Here is a 19,759-nt window from a genome sequence, read left to right on the forward strand (position 1 = left end):
GTGAAACCAACATATTGTAAGGTTTTTACTACGGAATTATACTTTGGTTTGTTCAGGGCATTTTAAAATGAGAATGATTCTTTTCTGTATTTTGTGCAATGCTTCACTGAAATTGTACACAACAAATTAATCTGAAAGGTGTGCAATCCTGTGCTTTAAATGGCAATGTTTCAAAACAAGTTTCTTAAATGGCTTGTGTCATTAATAGTGGCGGTTTTAGGAAATCTGAGCCCATGTGTGTGTGTGTGTGTGTGTGTTTGAGAGAGAGGGCGTGTGTGTGTATGTGAACTGATGTAAGGCTGTACAGTAATTGCTGTACTCAAGTGGGTGCTATATCTTTACTGAAATGTGTAATACTGTGTATTAGGTCATTGTGTATGTTTTGTATTTGTGTATTTATGTAGGCTGTCAGGCACCCCAATTAATACGCTACTCTATTTTACTCTACTCTACTCTACTCTACTATTTTGTGTTGGATGCAATGCAATATTCTACTTCCACGTATAGAATGGATAGATTCAAGGCAGTTCCATGAGAGCAAGGCTGGAGCCAGGTTATGAAAACAACTTAATACTTGGCCCCACAAATGTGTTGTTTAGGCAAGACCTGATCAATGTCATACAGTATTTCTGTAGTGTAATAGTCAAGATTGGCCACTAGCAAAAACTGAAAAAAATGAACTCACCATACCTCATGCAATCCCATGTTCGGTCAGCAGATGGCACCTCAAGACATTGTATTTCTATCAGACAAAAACAAAGCAGAAGCAACAGACAAGTGCTGGAGTCACTGCCTGGATTAGTGTCACTTTACAAACAGTGGATGCAAAATCCTGAAATTGACACTTTCCATTTTGTCGCCCGTCAAAGACATGTCAACAACACAGGTGGTAATTTAAAATCTGAGGAAACGGCAAGACATAGGCCTAATGATCTAGAGAATAGCCTTTCTTGTCAACATATTAGCCTGATTTAACATATTGCAAATACAGAGAAAGCACTTTCCTAAGCCTGTATGCTTTATTTGATGGGAGGGAACATACCAACATAACTACAAACTAAATTGGTTGTTTTGACAAGCCGCTTTAGGCTACCAGTAGCCCCTTTGGTAAGGCCCTAGAAAAATGAGATAAAATGCAGTGGAAGATCAATGACTGCGAGAATATTGCCTGAAAGGAAGCGGGAGTATTATTGCATAAATAGGCAAAGGCTAGGCCTACTTCTCAGCATAGACAATTAATCAAATCCAAAAAATATCTTAAAGTGTCTGCAATAAATCCAACAAGCTCAGTAGCCTCAAGGTAAGTCATTTAAATGTCAGACTAGTAGGCATACCACACACATTTAAACTTGAAATTAGGCTTCGGAGAATGTTATGATCTGTATTACTGGAATAGTTAATAATCAACTGTTTCATCCTCCGGGGGCGTAACCACTCACACCACTCTCACGTTACGAGACCCTGCACTTCCGTGTTTACACACCCACGAATAGGAGGAGACTCGCGCACAGTGCAAGTTTACGAAGCAATCATAGTGCAATTGCGGGCAAAGTGACACATAGCAGACTGAATGGTAAAAAGAGGTGAATTCAAGTTCCACAATTGCCTTCTACAGCGGAATGTTCACTCGAAGAGGCTATGGAGACGTCAAGAAATCTACACAGAAAGTTCTGGACCCAAAGAAGGATGTTTTAACACGGCTAAAGCATCTCCGTTCACTACTAGGTAAGTGAAATGACATCAGGTTATAGTGCAAACGCGTCGCATTTCTCTACCACCGACTGGTTATAGAGGTGGTCGGTGGATTCTCGCAGTCTGTGCGATTAAGAGCTATATTCCGTACCTTGCTGACTTAGATGACTCTTGTCATTATTCGGTGTGTTGTTGATATCTCGGTTGTGTCAAAGACTTGGTGCCCTATCGTCACGAGACAAAGGGTCGTTTAGCCTACCGCACAATAATATTTGCATGTAATATTAGCAAGCTAGCTAGCTAGTAGCCCACTAGCTGTTCTGTCTGGCCAGGTGGCTAACAAATGTTAGCTGTCTTGGAAGCTAGTTGGTTTATATGAAGGCTAACCACACACCAGAGAATAACAAACGATTGCAAAAGATGTCAAAGAATAAGGGGAATTGCACAGTGGACGTTCGAGGTCGAACAATTCCGCTATTTGCTGCAAGCATCCTGACAGCACCGTACACGGATATCCAGGGATGATGCATGAATAGAATCTGTCAACCAATGTTAGCCCCAGACAAGGGCAAGCTATTGATAACAGCCCATAGCTAGCTGTTCATGTGGGATGGAATAACAATGTCGTTTTGCAATGACACGGTTTGTTACCCAATGTCTTCGTTTGAGAAAAAAAATGTAGTAAAATGATTGGTGGCGTGGGAACCGTACCAGGTTTAGACTACGTTTCGCACTGTATGTCACTGGCAAGGCGACACAGATAAGGTTACAGTAAGTTTATGGTGCAGCCTTCAGGAGTAAACAACCCCACTGCTTTTTTTGCATGGAACGATGGAATGCTTCAACTGTCACGCATTAGGAGGGTATCCTGTGCACGTTCTTTCAAATAGAAAGGGATGCTGTCTGGTACTTAGACAAATGGCAACAAATGGCTTTTCCCCTACAAATAAAGCAATTTGGGTTGAGTTAGTATGTTGATGGCATGATAAAAATGTACGCCTTGTTGTCTTTTACTGTACACGTGGGAATTGGTTTCCTTTGGGAGAGAAATTAGGATGCCAGTCAGACCATAATGTCTTTGAAGTGCTTCATGCTTCACCTCTAACTTTCTCTGGGGTCTCGTGCAGCATGTGTGTCTCCTTGTTATGATCCTCCTTCGAGCACGAGAGATGGAGGATAGGGCTCTGGTGACAAGGCACTCCTATGTGACCTATCTTAGGCTAACATCATTCAGTGGATTCCAGAATGCCCGTGTATATTTCAGATCTCTCTCTCTCTCTCTCTCTCTCTCTCTCTCTCTCTCTCTCTCTCTCTCTCTCTCTCTCTCTCTCTCTCTCTCTCTCTCCTAGTTGACTTGTTCAAGGTCTCTGAGAAACAGAGAGTCATACATTTACAGATTTAAATAAATTACAACATAACACTGGAAGCTGTTTTGCACTTTTGAATGTCAATCCAGGTGCTTATTATAGGTGCAAACAGGTTTTTTTTTAAAATGGAATAATCCAGCACATTACATTCAACAGATGCTTTCACCCAATGCAACATCCACATGTGTGCGGAGAATGCAGAGTACACAGATATAACAAAGTTAGTGCAAATGAGTAAGAGGAGGGTGATGATTTTCTGCAAGGAAACTTTCTGAGGAGTCAAGGTGTACTTAATTGTCAAAAATCTTTGTAACGGGGTCAACACAGAAGATTGAAATTGCATTTTGACCAGTCTCCAATGTGCAATTTTAACTATCTGTAGATATGACATTGCCAATTATCACCCCCAACACACACACAGACACACAGACACACAGACACACAGACACACAGACACACAGACACACAGACACACAGACACACACACACACACACACACACACACACACACACACACACACACACACACAATAAACAGTAACATATCCATGAGACTGTTGAGAAAGGCACGGAGACATGGAGAGTACGAGATGAACAGGTGGCAGATGGGAGAATGGGCCGAGCTTATGAATTCCAAATATGTATGGAATGGAAGATGGAGAAGAGCGATTATTCACAATGAGACAGAGAGCCATTGACCCATGGTGAACTTACCACTTCCACTTCACTTCCAATGACTGTATATGTGTTTTTAGGAGCTGTCATTGTCCATTTTATTTTGTATACAGAGGGTCTATCTTTAGCCTATAACATGGTGTCAGGTGAGGTGCTCTTCCCTATTACTGCTCTACTACTTTATTACAACTCATTTCAACCTTTAAGTCACATTATCTCTAAAGTGACTCAAGAACCAAACACCCTAATTTCAGGTGTTATTCATTAACTGCAGGCTAGGTTCAGACAAAATGTTGGCCATTTCAAAATATTGTTTTTTGCTTGGGATATTCAGCTTTTAATATGTTAATTCATACCTGGATAATGGAGTGATTTCCTGTGAAATGACCCTATTGACTATTGCTGGAAATCACAATACATATTTAAATAGTGTTGTGACGCAATCTGTAGCTCCATGTAATCTGTAATCTGTAATCTGTAATCTACACCTCCACACTAGATTTGACTTGTTGTCTGGGAAAATATCAAATACCCTGAAGTAACCCTCCCACGTCGTCCGCCCTGCGTGGCATGTGTGTCATGCCTTCCTCAGTATAGGACTTCAGTGCAAGGGCATAACTGGCTTTGTTTTGTCTTGTCAGATTGGACAGAAAAGCATGGCAAGTGACCCTAAATTAGTCTACGTCAGTGTATTAAGTATAATTTCTGTGAGGACCATTGCTTTCATTCTGTATTGTTTAGCATTTTTGAGAAGTAGCCTAGTGCTGTAGTTACAAACTTAAGTACCAGCTGTTTATCTTACAATGTGCACTAGTTCATTCATCCCTTTCAACCAATTAGGACTTTCTTGGAGTATAATATTGACTTATTGGATGCTGGACATAATACAGTACGCAAATGATTGATCTGTTAAAGTGGGACTCGTCTCAGGGGAGGGTGTCCCGAAACATGCCGGAGGCCTGAGGTGCATCACTGATGAGGTGTCTTGAAAATTCTCACAGACCAACTGGACCCTGTGATTTAATAAGATGCTGGACTAAAATAATTGTTATGGGGATATCTTTATTTAAAAAAAAGTATTTTTGGTGCCTTTTAGCTTTGATTGTGGATAGGACTGTGAAAGTCATCAAAGTCATTGTATTAAGCCCCAAAATAGTGGCATAAGTTACCCCTTTAAACGTCAACCGCCCTACAGCCTCTGCTTTTTTTGGGGTGGTTTTTGTTAAGTGAAACGAACTAGATTTTTTGTCTTCTCAGTCACATGCATAGACAGAAACAAAACAAAAATGTATTTGCTTTATTGTGAACAGCTGATGTTACGCATGCGTAAGCTGTTCAGATACACAAGGCATATACGATAACACACAGACTTTGGAAAAATTCTCGTTTGAAGTTGCACCCCTCTCAAATCTAAACTCTGCTTTGTTTGGTGTCCAGTCATGATGGCGTGTGTGCCAACGGTTATGTGTGCGTATCTAGATTTGTTTAATAGTAAATAAACTTGGGGGTGCCCATATCAGTGGAAGTGTCGCTAAAGTCTGCTTTGCACCTGTTAAACACGGTTGGCCACCATGCAGTACAACAAAAAGCTTTCACGGTCAGAAAGATTTAGGTTTCATGTTTGGTCACGAGTCTTTTTCCTGCTTGCTGACTCCAACACTGGTTCAATGTCAAGATCAGCTCTCAGAGGTTACAGGCCTTGCAGAGTCTGTCCAGAGTTTCCCGTGCACACACACGCACCCTTCTCTCTCACACATGCCTGGGGGGGGGAGATAAGGCTTCTGCGCCACATGTTTGTCCAGAGACCGTCATTGCCCCCCCCCCTTTCTGAGGAAATGTGAAGCTTTGTTAAAATGAGCTACCAGTAGCCAGTTAACAAGCCATAGCCTGAGCCCTAACCATAGGTTTTTGATTGCATGGTCCGCACTCCGCACGCTTCAAAATGCTTTTTTGTCATCAATTCCATGGCAGAACTATGTTTTCAACCATTGAGGGAAATCCTGCCTTTCTTCATCATCATCTCAACCAGGGATGTGCACAAATTTCCTTCTCAACGGAATCTAACCCTAACTAGGGCGGCAGACGGGAAGGCCAGATCAGCAGGATAGGACCACTACCACCACCGACCCCCCCGTCTGTCCCCAAAGTCCTTCATTTATGGTTTGGGGGTGCAGTGTTTTCACCAGAGGAAGGATTTCCTCCCTGTGCCTGGTTCCTGTGTGGTGGTCAGGAAGTGAGGATGACTGATGAGGTGCTACGCTGGACACTTCTTAATTCTTCTGGCCAATTCCGGTCATCATGGGGGTTTCAATTCCTATGACCAGAGACAGGCTGTAGATCGTAAATCATAGCCCAGATCTTGTCTGGTTATTGTTTTTTTCAGTGTTATTGAGGCTAGACGCGCATATGAGTGTACACACACACACACACACACGTCCTTGCCTGTATTTATCACACAGAAGCCTCCTATATTTCCTGTATTTCTGTGTAAATAAGGAAATTGTCCCCTAATTGTCTCTGATTTGAGCGACCCTCTCCATCAAACAAACTTACAAGCAGTTGTGGTGTAGTGGTGTATGTTACAACCCCTGGAGAGTGAGTCTGAGTTGAGTGTCCGCAAGTGTCAGTGTGCAACTCAAGTGACGCACTGGAAGCGGCCGAGCAGAAAAATAGTGCTGTGCTGTTTGTGAGCGTGGCGTCTCCCTCCTCTCTCCTCTTTCCTCCCTCCTCCCTCCTCTCTCCTCCCTCCTCCAGCACCAGTGGCAGCGGCAGCTCCAGCTGAGCTCAGCGCTGAGGGGAGCAGAAAATAGCCAGGAGTAAAACATTAACGACAATGGAGCAGGCAGGTCATGTGCCAGACCAACTCCACAGGCCCTTGAGTCCAGATATGTATGCCTGCCATCATGTGGCCTTCTGTCACCACACCTATCCTGGAAAACTGTGTGTGTGTGTGTGTGTGTGTGTGTGTGTGTGTGTGTGTGTGTGTGTGTGTGTGTGTGTGTGTGTGTGTGTGTGTGTGTGTGTGCGCGTGCGAGTGCGAGTGAGCGAGCAAGAGTATGTGTGCGTGCGAGCCAGCAAGAGTATGTGTGCGAGCGAGAGTGTGTGTCAGTGTGAGTGCGCACTAGTGGTGTGCACATAAGGTGTGTATGCTTTTTGCTGGTCAAAAAGGTAAAAATAATATTCCCTCCTGGAGAAGTATCTTGAAAGTGTGTGTGTGTGTGTGTGTGTGTGTGTGTGTGTGTGTGTGTGTGTGTGTGTGTGTGTGTGTGTGTGTGTGTGTGTGTGTGTGAGAGAGAGAGAGAGAGGCATGTATGCTTTCTGACAGTCAAAAGGGTCAAAATAATATTGGTCCTCCTGAAGAAGTATATTGACACTTTGTGTGTGTCTGTACGTGCACACATGTATAGGTGTGTATGTTTATTTTTTGCATCATGCTAAAACAATGTCACCTCTCACTCCCCCTCATTTTTTAGAAGTGAGCTTTCTGTTTGTGGGCAGTTTGGGTGGGACGTCTCTAGCGTGTGTGTTAATTTCCTGTGTGCTTGCAGTATTGGTGGTGGTGCGTGAGTAAGTGTGTGGGGATGGGGAAGGTGCTGCTGCGTTGGCATTTGGCGGTCGTGCTTGGCTGGCTGTGGCTGAGTTTGGTAATTAAGAAGACCACCTGATCATACAGAGTACAGCAGAGCATCCCCCCACACCACACACACTGCTCTTCCCGCTCAAACTCAAGCTCAACCTCTCTTGTGGTCTCTCTCTTTCTCTCTCTCTCTCTCTCTCTCTCTCTCTCTCTCTCTCTCTCTCTCTCGCTTGGTCACTTAGAAACTCAGGAACAAGCACTAACTACACTCTCCCCTCCTCTCCCTCACAACACACACACACACACACACACACACACACACACACACACACACACACACACACACACACACACACACACACACACACACACACACACACACACACACACACAAACAACCTAATGGCAGCAATAGAGTCCTCAGTGGCCATTCTCCTTGATGAAGTCAGCGTTTTGGTGAAGGATGATTCTGGCAGCAGAGCCAATGTCTGTCCGTCCACATGCAATCTCAACAACCATTAACACAGCAAGTTAGGCAAAACGGATAACAACAAGAGCAGTCTGTGCTTGTGGTCTCGCGTTTTGCTGCCCCCCTGAAGACTATTCTTCCTCCCCATCCCGTTTGCAAATGAGAAAATGACACTAGAATTGAGCTTTTGCGAGATATTGAAATAAAATGCTGTTGTCGGTGACATCATCACGAGGCTACGAGGAGGCAAGTGAGCAAGGGAGGACGGGAGTCTGTATATTGTCAAACGGACACACGTACACAGGGTGCAATTTGTAGGGGGTTATGGGGGGATTCTCCCCCCTCTGATTTTGATATCGCCACTTAACATGATTTGAATCACACTTTAATGTAATTCCATTGATATTGCTTAAAATCGGAAGCATATGCCCTCTTCTGGTTTTCCGACAAATCCGCACCCTGCACGTACACAAACACACAGGCACACACTCAGGCAGGGTCCAAGCCCCATGTGGTGGCCAGGTAATAATGCTAGACTCCCAGTCTACTGTAAGCATATAGGTGCCCTGCTCCACGGTCTGAAGAGAAATCTTGCTGAAACATCTCGCCGTATCTCTGGAGCCTGCCGTGTAAACAAAAAGCGCTGCTCCAGAGGAGGCAGGGCAGGTGGCCTTTATGGAAACAGGGGTAAATAAAGCCCAGTGTTGTGGTGATAACACAGAGGCCTTTGAGAGCGCTTTGTTTATTTACCGTACGTGCCCTCAATGCGGACACCAACCATCAACCACCAACACTTTCTGTTTTATAGTTTGAAGATGGGACAAAGTGGCTGTTGGTGTGTGTGTGCGTGCGTGCGTGTGTGTGTGTGTGTGTGTGTGTGTGCGTGCGTGTGTGTGCGTGCGTGTGTGTGCGTGCGTGCGTGTGCGTGCGTGCGTGCGTGCGTGCGTGCGTGCGCGCGCGTGTGTGTGTGTGTGTGTGTGGAGGGGCGAGTGGTATTCATCATGTTGCCATTGTAATCCATTGCCAAGGCTAGGTCAGAATGACCCACCTGAAGAAAGTTAGGAGCACCCCGCCGGTGGCTAGCTCCTGTCAGGAGCGTCTCTGAGGACATTTCATTTTGCTCTCCCTCCTCCTCTCTACTCCCTCAGCGCATCCCATTCCCAACCCACACGAGGTTTCTCCTGGATTTCATTATCTCTTGCGTTTTGTTGTTGTTGCTTGGCCATGAAAATTGCTTTTCGGGACTAGATGGATGGCAGTTATTTTATACAATCATGATTTGTTTGTGGTTATAAAATTATGTAGTTAGTTACCTGTTAGGTCTTGAAACCTGTGTGGCTTCACTGCACTTGCATAACAGTGGGCAGTGATTTGTGCGCTTGTTGCTCAGTTTTCCTGATTTGGATTTAATCTCATAATACTGTGAATGTGCCGTTGTACTCCATTGGCAAATGGTAGAGAGTAATCTGAAGCATCTGTAAGCCCACTCTGTGTTCCAAAGGGTATGCATTATTGGTTTTCAGTTTCGTATGTAGGCTACAATTTATAGCTGGGTGGTTGACGTTTAACCCTTTAGCTCCCATAACGGCCGTGAACGTCCGACTGGATCTGTACCATAACGGCCGCGGCCGGCCGGAATATTTTCATATGAAAATACAGCTGAACGGCCGTCATCATGCAGTTTTTCCAGCTTTCAAACACTTTAGCTCAATATTACAGACCCTCCTCGATATACTTTCAGTATAAAAACTATATGTTTATATTATATTATTTTTCAGTATTTTAGATTTTATTACGAGATGCGCCGCTTTATGCGATTTGGCAATCTGCCTTCAATTCAAATGACGGCCGTCCGAGATTGGATGGCTACAAACACAACCATTCTGTTTCTACAACCAATATACACTAAATATGAAAACTTCCAACCCTCGTCGATCTATTTTCATGGTCAACAGCACATGTGTGTGACTATTTAGGCTATTTTTAGATCATGTTGTTTTATTAGGCTTATGAGATGGTGTTCAACTGTGATCAGTTCTGCCATGGTCCTAAATAGCAAACACAACTGTCCAGCCGATGTCTACACGCTACATATTAAAAATGTAAACTGTCTTCGGTGTGTTTTCAAAGTCAAACCATATGTTGGTATCCAACTATCTTAGTTTCCTGGAACAACTTACAGCGACAGCTCTGCGTAACAGCGCATCGTGAAGGAAGCGCAGCATGGAACAATTGGCTACTCATTTTGCGTGTCAGCTTTGGCAAAGCAGTCAAGGACTGTTACTACTCCACGTTGTCCTTCATAAAAATGTGCGCGAAGACGTTGAGTTGAATGCTAACTTCCAATAATAGCCTACCAACGTGGTGTTTGTAGCACTTCAATTCACCTTTCCGCGGCCACCCCCCAAAATGATAACTGACCAATCATAGCATAGCAACAGTTACTAAGCTCGGGACCTTGGTCAAGCCAGCCATTTTCATGAATGGAAGTCTATGAGAGAGATCCCGAGTTTGGAAGATAAAATGAAATGTTGCGCGTATGGCGTGTGTAATTCCGACAACGGAGATACAAAAAAGTTGGAGGGAGGGGTTACATTTAATTCCTTCCCAAAACCAAAGACCGAGATGGAGACATTTCTGCTGTGGACTAAACAAGGTGGACTACCCCACCACCAGCAGCATGTAAACAGAAGCCACTATGCAAGCTAAGGTAAGCAGCTATTTAATGTCGCTAAAATCCACCTACCTCATTGAAAACGTGATGATACCACTACTTCAAATACAATTTAGTAGCACTACCTTGCATTTTTGGGCAACTAGAACTGTGTGGATGATCATAATAGCACATAGCTGGTCTGGATTGAATGGGTTAGCCTCATTTAGCATAGGCTAACTGTAAGTTTATTGTCACTGTTGACTGTTCTGTTCATATTGTGCATGCATGCAAGTAGCAACCAAAGTAAGGTTAATGTTGTGTACAGTTGAAAAGTTTATCTTGTACAATGGCATTTAAAGTGGGATGCCACTTGTTCGCATCAGCTATGCTGGGCAAAGTATTCTGCTATTAGCGTTAGAATCCCACCTCATGTAACCATTGCAACTGAACTGAGATTGAATAATAATTAATAGTATTGATTTAAGATCCCAGATGTGCTGTACTTCACAATGTGCATTTTATTTTAGTGCCTTCAATCAGAGATGATTTAGTTATAGGCCTACATTGCAACATTAATAGAGATTGTTGTACCCAGTCATCATTCTCAAAACATCAACAACACATCTTAGCCCTACACTAACATGCATCAACCTTGCATTACTATGAAAATGTAATGGAAAGTCAAACTGATTGTTTACAGGGTACGAGGAGAGAGCTCAAACTCCACTGAACACCTTGACACTGTGGAACAAAGTGCTTCAAACACCAGTGACCATGGTAGGTGTGTGTGTGTGTGTGTGTGTGTGTGTGTGTGTGTGTGTGTGTGTGTGTGTGTGTGTGTGTGAGAGAGCGAGCGAGCGAGAGAGAGATATTATTTATATGCAGTTTGTTAACTTTTCCTGTTGTTGTTGTTTGTTGTTTACAGATCCCACCACTGATCATGGAGATGAGCTTCAGATGTTGAGGGACATGGTGGCCACTCAGAAGGCTGAGATAACCAAGCTGACTGTACAACTAGAGGCAAAGGATGTCCAGCTCCAACAACTTAGATACAAACTCCATTTACACACTACTTTGGTGTTAAAACCAGAGTCTGTGCATGAAAGTGATGTGTTAGGCTATTTCCAGTAGGCTACTGCGCTTGATTCACCTTTGAGCAGTTTAATACCTTGTTGTATGAGTTCAACATTTTAAATAATCCAGGTACAGTGGCACACCAGACCTTCCTTTGTGTAGTGAGCTGTTATTGACACTGATGACATTTAGACAAGTATTTGGTTACAAAAGATTCCACATCAGTTTACAGAATGTGAGCACAATATTGAATCAGTCAACATCAGCCCTGTGTGTATTTATTGTGTATTATGTATTGATTATTTTGTTATTGTGTATTAAATACCATCCATCATCATGCATATTGTCATGACCTGTGTATTTTCATTTTTTTGCTTAAATGCTTTAACCCATTTCATGTCATGGTGAATTACCTGATGACTTAAGCCACTCCAAGAGGGTATGTGTGGTCTGCAACAACAGTGATGTCCACAGGAGGTTTGCACCAAATAGCTCAGGTGTTCCTGTCTGCCTTTGTACAGTAGGAGAGCCAGTTTGTCACCTGTCACATTGAAGTTCCAGGCGGGGAGGGCAGTAGGCCTACAACGAAATTCTCTCTAACTTCCACTGTTTACAATGTAGCCAATGTATTTGTAGATTACTGGACATATTTATTTATCTATTTACTGAACTGTAGGCTTACTGGTTTCCTAGTGACCGTAAGAGACACCTTATAGAAACACCTTTGCTTTTGGAGCAACCACAGATGACACAGGCACTGGTTTTATTTTGGTATCATTGTGCCATTGCTGTGTGAAGCTTGTGGAGGATTGGGGTTCCAAAGGGTTGCCTTTCACTTGCATGAGGTCAAATGTGTTGAACAAGCCAAGTCAACGATGTGGGAGCAATAGACTGGAGCGCTACAGGTGGGAATGTTTAAATTTGACATCTGTTACCATCACATGGGTTTAATGCAACAAATATGATAATCATGTGCATTTTAATGCAACGTGTGATAAAGGTGACCTACCCTGCTTTAGGTCTAGGCCTACATAAGCACTGCTGCTCTTGTAAATTATTAGGTGCTTGCCTCTTACATTGGGATCTGTAGGCTTTACCCTCTGTCTCATCTGGCTACAAACACAGCATATAATGTTGTGGATGTAGCCTTCATAATCCTGTTGCAGACCTTTTTGTCAACTTTTAGCTTATAATTTTGCTGTTTCTCAACAAATTGCTTGTGATTTCCATGGGCAGAGCCGAAATTGACAGGGGTTAAAACATGTCGCATGCCATTCATTCTAATACTGAGAACCTGGAATACGTGGAAGCTTGACTCGCATAGCAACCGTTGCTAAGGGGGGGAGGAGTTTGCGGAAAGGTCAATTCCGGTCAAAGTCGGTGATGCCTGGCGCGTCTTACCTGTGCCAAATTGGGAGGGGAAACTTCCTAGAGCTCCATGTCCTGTCTGCTATCGCGGCCACTTCTACGGTTATCCTTACACGTCTTTGGCATGGTTTAGTTCAAACATTATTAGCTAGTGTAGTCCATCACAGTTATACCGCTTGAAACCGCTTGAAAACAGGACTTTTGGGTGAACGACATTTGTTGTCGTCACATGATCATTGTTCAACTTTGACCCTGGATGGATGGATGGATGGATAGACGGAAGGATAGATAGATAGATGGATAGAGAGATCGATAGATAGATAGATAGGCCTAAATATATAGATATATAGATAGATAGGCCTAGATAATATCGGATTTTATCACATTTTTATCATTTAATCCACATCAAAGGCACTCTATGGGAATACTGAACAATTAATATGAAAGTAACTTGTAATTGACACTTTTCATTTCTTTTCAAGTTATTTGACATTATTTAGAATATGACCAAAATGTCAATTTTTCCTTAGAATTCCTGGTAGGATTCCGGCCTATTCAAAAAAAGTTCTGGTAGCTAAAGGGTTAAGGGCGTAACGCAAAAAAAAAAAGTTTTTCAAATTCCTGAAAAAAATGATGGATAAAAATTGGAAATAAATAGAAAAAAATTAAGCACTTAGTGGTCTGTGGAATTTCACCTTATTTTTTGCCATTTTTGGGAAAATGTGTCCTGCATCAACACATTGCATAGGCATGTCACACCGCAGGAAAATGGAGTCACACCACAGGGAATTCACTGCATTATTGCCATTTTAATCCTTTTGAATACATGACTGACATCTGAGCTCATGCTAACTTGATAATGATATTGTGTTAAATCTTAATATGTGTTTTCATTTATAAAAAAAAACGTTTTTTCCTCCTATAAGAGCAGTCACACCACAGGACACCATAAAATGAACCTAAGCATTGTGTGACAGAAAGATTGGAATATGAAGAGATATTAAGAGGTTAAGAGTCACCTTAAACTTCCACAGCACTGTCCAATAACTGAGGTACTGACTGGTTAGGAGCAAGTATTTATTACCCTAGTAGTTGGCCTTGCAGCTGCCCATTCACAAACATTGACATACATGTCACCCCACAGGACGCAATTTGTGTTACGAAATTGAACTTGTCGTTAATATTACTGTCTTGAGTTTGTATCACATTCACATATCTTAATATAAAGTTAATATTTATGCAATCATGCCAAATGCTTCATACATTATTCAAAATGTTGTCGGTTAACTTAATTTATATACTGTATATATTATATCCCAGGTTTCATTAATGTTACAGTCACACCGCAGGATATTTGACATATAAACCTTTACATAAATCTTAACAAAAATGTTTCTTCTCATCTAAGACTAACCGCAGAGATACACCAGCGGCGACGCGACTCAAGCGACAGAGTGTAGCAGCAAGCGATACGAGAGACTGAGGAGACTAGAGTATGTCCGTACAGGCAGAAGGCAAAGCATTCAAGCATTCCCATTGGCTGTGGTCACTGACCTCTATACAGTCATTGGCTGTCGCGGCTTGTCGCCGAACCGCGTCATAAAAAGTTGAAAAGATTTCAACTTCAAATTGTCGCGCTCGTCGCGCAAATCGCTCTAGTCTCCAGAATCGCTTTTGTCTCTCGACTCAATACAAAGTCAATTACTTCCGTCGCTCGACTCGCTCAGATCGCCGCTGGTGTATCTCTGCGGTAATATGAAACATCCACATCTTATTTCATTGACATTTGTTTTTTAAAGGGAAAAATAGCAGTTTTGTAGGTTTTTAACCAATGTTACGAAAAAACAAGGCGTCACATCTCCCACCCAGCTACTGTAGAAGATTTTTTTTGTTTTGAAAATAAAGAGCCTTCCAATTCCTTGGCACATACTACTAGATGAGAGAAGCTTGCTTCATTCAGTGTTGATATACTCTACAGCCGTCAATGACGGCACAAGTTGGCCCTGGCTGTGACTCAAACGGTTAGGGCATTGATGATTATTGCGGGACGGGGCCTGGTTTGATTCTGGCCGGAGGTAATTTGCAGATCTTCCCTCATCTCTCTCTCCCACTCTCTTCCTATCACCATCTCTCACTGTCCTGTCAAATAAAGGCATAACAGCCTCTATATCCAAAAAGGTATGATCCTGTATTATGTATAATAAAAAATAAAGATGAATCTAATCTAATATAAGAAGAAGTGGGGCATGATCAGGCCTATACATCTACAAATCGTCCAGTCTTGGTGAATATTTGTCAATCCAACCTCCTGATCTAACAGGCTACAGCTTGTCTAGTCCAACTTCCCATGACCAATTAGCATTTTGTTGTGCCGAGAGTGTCTGCTCAGTGGTTAAGTGCAGCTGGTTGTTAATGATCCACAAGGGCTGGCCTGTCAACAAGCTTGCAACTGCTCAGCGTTGAGCTTGCAGCTGAACTGGGGCATTTGGCAGTGGACTGGGTAATAGACTGCCTTTCTGCCTTCACTTCTACTGAAGCTTATTAGCATTAGGTACTCTGTGCAGGTGGTGGTGTCGTAGAGATACTGTTCAGCAGTCTTGGGTAGCCTAGTTTCATTTGCACACGGCACTATCCCAAATTAAGGAATAGGGAGGTGTGCACGTCCAGATGATATAAACACAGGTTCTAGATGGGAATAGCAGCCAGGTAAGGTAAGCGTACCCATTAAGCCCATGTACCCTTTAAGCCCACTTTCAACTTTGAGGTCAATTTAAAGAAAGGGAAAAGGTGAATTTTGTTGTTCATCACCCTATACAATTAAAGGGTTTAGTAACTGACAAAATGTCTTTTATTGCAAACAAATCACATTTTTTATCGTCGAGTTATCCCCGTCCAAGTGAACCCAGTCTCAGGACTACTGACAAGAAGTTGCCTCAAAACTTTGCTGTGTTGGGACATGTCAGAAATCATAGAATTTCAGCTAGTTTAAGTCAAATATTTTGAAAATACTTTAATATTTAGTGAACTAAGAGGTAAATGTAATGATTTTTATATATATACATGCAGTTTTTTACTAAATTATAGCATTTCCCTTCAAATGGAAAGATGTGTTTTATGAGCGAGCAAACGCTGATATTCTCTTGATACAACCACACACCATCTTTATCTTACTCTACCGTAAGACTTAAGGTGGTTAAGTATGAATTCTAAGCATAATCCAGTTTGTTTGGCATTGATCTTTAAAGAAATGCATCATGAAATGTTTTTGTGGAGTTGATTATTTCCATAAAATAGCTTTTTGTATAGGCGGGCTTAATGGGTACTAGGTGGGCTTAAATGGTACACCCCATTGAAATGCATGCAAGTTGGCATGCATGCTAATGAAAAATGCCTTTGAGGGACATAAAAAGTGCTGTACAATCTCAAGTTGTAGGTCAAAAAGGCGTAATGTAATGAACTAACATTGATCAATAAGAAAAAATAAATTTCTCTGTTTGGATGAAGAATTTTATGAAGTATATGAAGTAAGAGATGCTGTAATGTTTAATTAGGTTTTATGCATTATTTTTTGAGCAAATCTTACATTTTGGAAGAATATTTTGATCTGAAACCATTTATGCCATGTAGGCTACACTGTTTAAACTCAACTCACACACCTCACCAGATATTTTGATAGAGAAATAACTATATGAGCTTATTTGGAACACAATTGGGCCAAAGGTACCATTTAAGCCCATTCAGACTTTTCACTTTTCTCGTAAAAAATCTTCATATTGTACTTTGAAATATTCATCAATTCAGTGATAAACATTGAGAAGAGAGGTAAATCTTACTATTTAAGAAATCATTTCACAAAAAAATTGTGTGAAGATGATTGAAAAATAAAGAAATTAAAATTTTGGTGGGCTTAATGGGTACGCTTACCTGTATTTTAGAATTAGGTGCAAAAAAACCTGTTCATCCACTAAACCGTCTTGGTTGCTGCTGGACTAAGGCATTCATTCAGAGTAAAGGAAATAGTTTGTGACACCTGTTGTCTCATCAATTAATGAAATATATTTATAACATTTTAGAGGAGGTGGTCTCCACTCTTAGTGTCTCAAATAAGGCTTTCAATCCCATGGACATTATAAGGCAACTGAAAAGCGCACTCATAGTTAATATCAATACCAGCTCTGTTTATCAGATTGCTGGCTTATTTGAATTTGCATGCGCCAAACCCCACAATTTTCTTTTCTGAGGCCAGCAGCTTAACTTGCCTGCCATTTTTACTGTGGGTCAACTTGACTCTCTTGATTAGAAAAGGTGAACATAACATTGACAATGTTAATAGTTGACGCACAATGTCTTCCTCTTTTCTCTGGATGTTGCTGCTCGGTTTGCTGCTCGGTTTTTTTATGTTGGTTTTGTCCATGTTATTGAGGCAACGTCAGTGGAGCATAATTATGTGTATAATTTTATGTAATATTTCCTTTCTCTTGGCAGCAAAATAAGCAGCCATTATAGACCTAATCCCTTAGGCTATGCCTATTATTTTCTGTAATGACTTCTCTTACACAAGCTGTCAAGCAGCTCGACCGCAGTTTGAGATCTCCTCAGAAATGTTAAGTATTTTTTCTGGCTCACGTACGTTGGGAGGGAGCTGTTTTATACTGCACCTGCTGTCCCTCACAAAGGGAGACCGTATCTTCCCTGGCAGGACGCCTGTCGGCTCCTTTGTCAAACTGCTGGGTGTAGTTTGGAGCAGGACTGGTTGGGCGACATCTCTCTTCTTCCTTTCTCTCTCTCTCTCTCTCTCTCTCTCTCTCTCTCTCTCTCTCTCTCTCTCTCTCTCTCTCTCTCTCTCTCTTTCTCTCCCTCCCTCTCCCTGTCTGTGGTTGAGGTGACATTTGAGAGTCATTAGAAGCCCCATATCAGGAGCTGGTGTCATAGTGACGGCAAACTGTACGCACCGCTCGCTGGCAGCAGGTGAGGGAGTGTCCCAACCAGCTCCGTTGCTGCCAAACCTGCTTCTGTGTGTATAACAGTTTTCCAGGGCTGGGCCGCTTCCTCCCTCTACTCCTTTTTATCCGTTACAGTCTCTTGTTCCTCATGGTGTGTGTGTGACTGTAAATTGTGACTTAGTCATAGCCTAGCACTACAGTGGCAACATCTAAGGCCATGGTTCTTCTTGACTTACTCTCAACATTGGTGGCTGAGGGCACACTAATTTGACAACTTTTCAACAAAGAGGAAGAAGCCTCAAGAAGTTCAGTTGTTTACAACTAAACTCCTGAGATATCATGATCTGCATCAATGACAACGGACTCAACAAACATGGAATGATGATTCTCAGCATGCATTAACATTCATGTGATTAAATCACAGGCTCTTGTCATTCACTGACAATTTTACCACACAAATGGTAACACACATTGACCCATCACATAGAATGTACAGATCTCTGGCACCCTCAATGCAATTTAAATTGAAACTGCGAAATTAATTAAACTAAGTGTTACTTATTTGTAATAGCCTTATTATAACTAGGAAGGAATGCCCCAATGGTTGGTTGTTGCCCAGCCGGCCTCTTTCGGCTGAGCTGCTTCCTACTGTTTATCCGTTAAGAGACTGAAGTTCCTCTTGTTCAACAAGTTGTGTTGTGAAATGTATAAGGGTGATTGCAAGCCTATACGAAAGTACTTTTTTCCTGGACCAAGTACCAAATAACTGAGAAGGGTTTTTTTTGCCATGGGAATTACTTCTAGTCAGCGCTGTACTGTATGTCCTGCTTGCTGCTGCCTCTTCGGTTGGCATTTCATGCGAGGTGTGTGGTAGAAATAGCAACAGGATCTGGGGGAACTCTGTGTGTTCTAGCGTGTAGGGAGGCGAGGCTAGGACATGGTGATCTGATGTCTGGAACCCTATACCTCCAACTGAGTCAGCAGCGGCAGAGACGGCAGTGGCCCCGGAACTGTGGCACTAGAGTAGCATAGCACTCTCAGCTCAGGCGTTTTCACCAACACTCAAAAGGTCTGTCACAATCAGGTCAAAAGTTCAAGCACACTGTGGAACAACCACCCGGCCCATGGGGGTAGTGTAGACACATGTACTAGTACTAGTACACACGCACACGCGCACACGCACACATACACACACACACACACACACACACACACACACACACACACACACACACACACACACACACACTAATTGTGAGGGCAGATCTTGAGCTTGCTGACGCTGACCTTCTGAAGAGGGCTTCTCTCACGGTTATCAACTTATCAGCTCCTTTCAAAGGCCTCAGAGCTAGAGTTGGTTTGCAGTACAGTCAGTTGTTTCGACTCTTGGCCCTTACGGGCCTTGCAAGGCGAATCTGTGAGGGTCTTATCAATCAGGGTCAAAGCAATGGAAGGGGCCAGTTTTATTTGTGTTTTGCTGGTTAGTTGTCAGTTTTGTAATGGAAAATGGTGTTCTATCATCCAGCAGTCTAGTGTATATTATTGTTATTCATTTTAATGGGACACCACACGTTCAACACAGCACAAAAAGAATCATCACATTGCTTGCAATCATTGCAACCATTGCATTGCTTCACCATTACAGTACTCTACTGATTCCTCAAGAAGTCGTCTTGAATGGCACCTTGGGTTTTGATGTCCCATGATCCATGTTTGTTAATATTCTCAGACCAATAATTTGTACTTCTCAGTCTGATGCATTGCTGTGAGTGTGATGCCCTTGTTGTGTTAAAGGCTTTTCCCCACTGTGCTTTTTGAGATCTTATGAAGTTAATGTATGTAACCACAAGTCTTTTTTTCACTGAGAAGATCGTAAGAATTTCCCTTTTGTTTATCGTGTGTGTGTGTGTGTGTGTGTGTGTGTGTGTGTGTGTGTGT

At 42.4% G+C, this 19,759-nt stretch overlaps 1 protein-coding gene across 6 annotated transcripts in view; it reads left to right on the plus strand.

Annotated features, from left to right (window-relative positions):
• The first annotated feature begins 1,490 nt into the window (after nt 1–1,490).
• ralgapa2 (Ral GTPase activating protein catalytic subunit alpha 2) overlaps nt 1,491–19,759 on the plus strand; it is a 179,631-nt gene continuing 161,362 nt past the window's right edge. For all 6 annotated transcript variants that reach the window (XM_063184504.1, XM_063184505.1, XM_063184508.1 and 3 more), the window contains exon 1: nt 1,491–1,725. In XM_063184504.1, the coding sequence (XP_063040574.1) occupies nt 1,620–1,725 (106 nt within the window). In that variant the 5' untranslated portion in view covers nt 1,491–1,619. The remainder of the gene's footprint in view (nt 1,726–19,759) is intronic.

The sequence above is a fragment of the Engraulis encrasicolus genome, chromosome 19, assembly GCF_034702125.1.
Source record: "Engraulis encrasicolus isolate BLACKSEA-1 chromosome 19, IST_EnEncr_1.0, whole genome shotgun sequence".
Classification (NCBI taxonomy): Eukaryota; Metazoa; Chordata; class Actinopteri; order Clupeiformes; family Engraulidae; genus Engraulis; species Engraulis encrasicolus.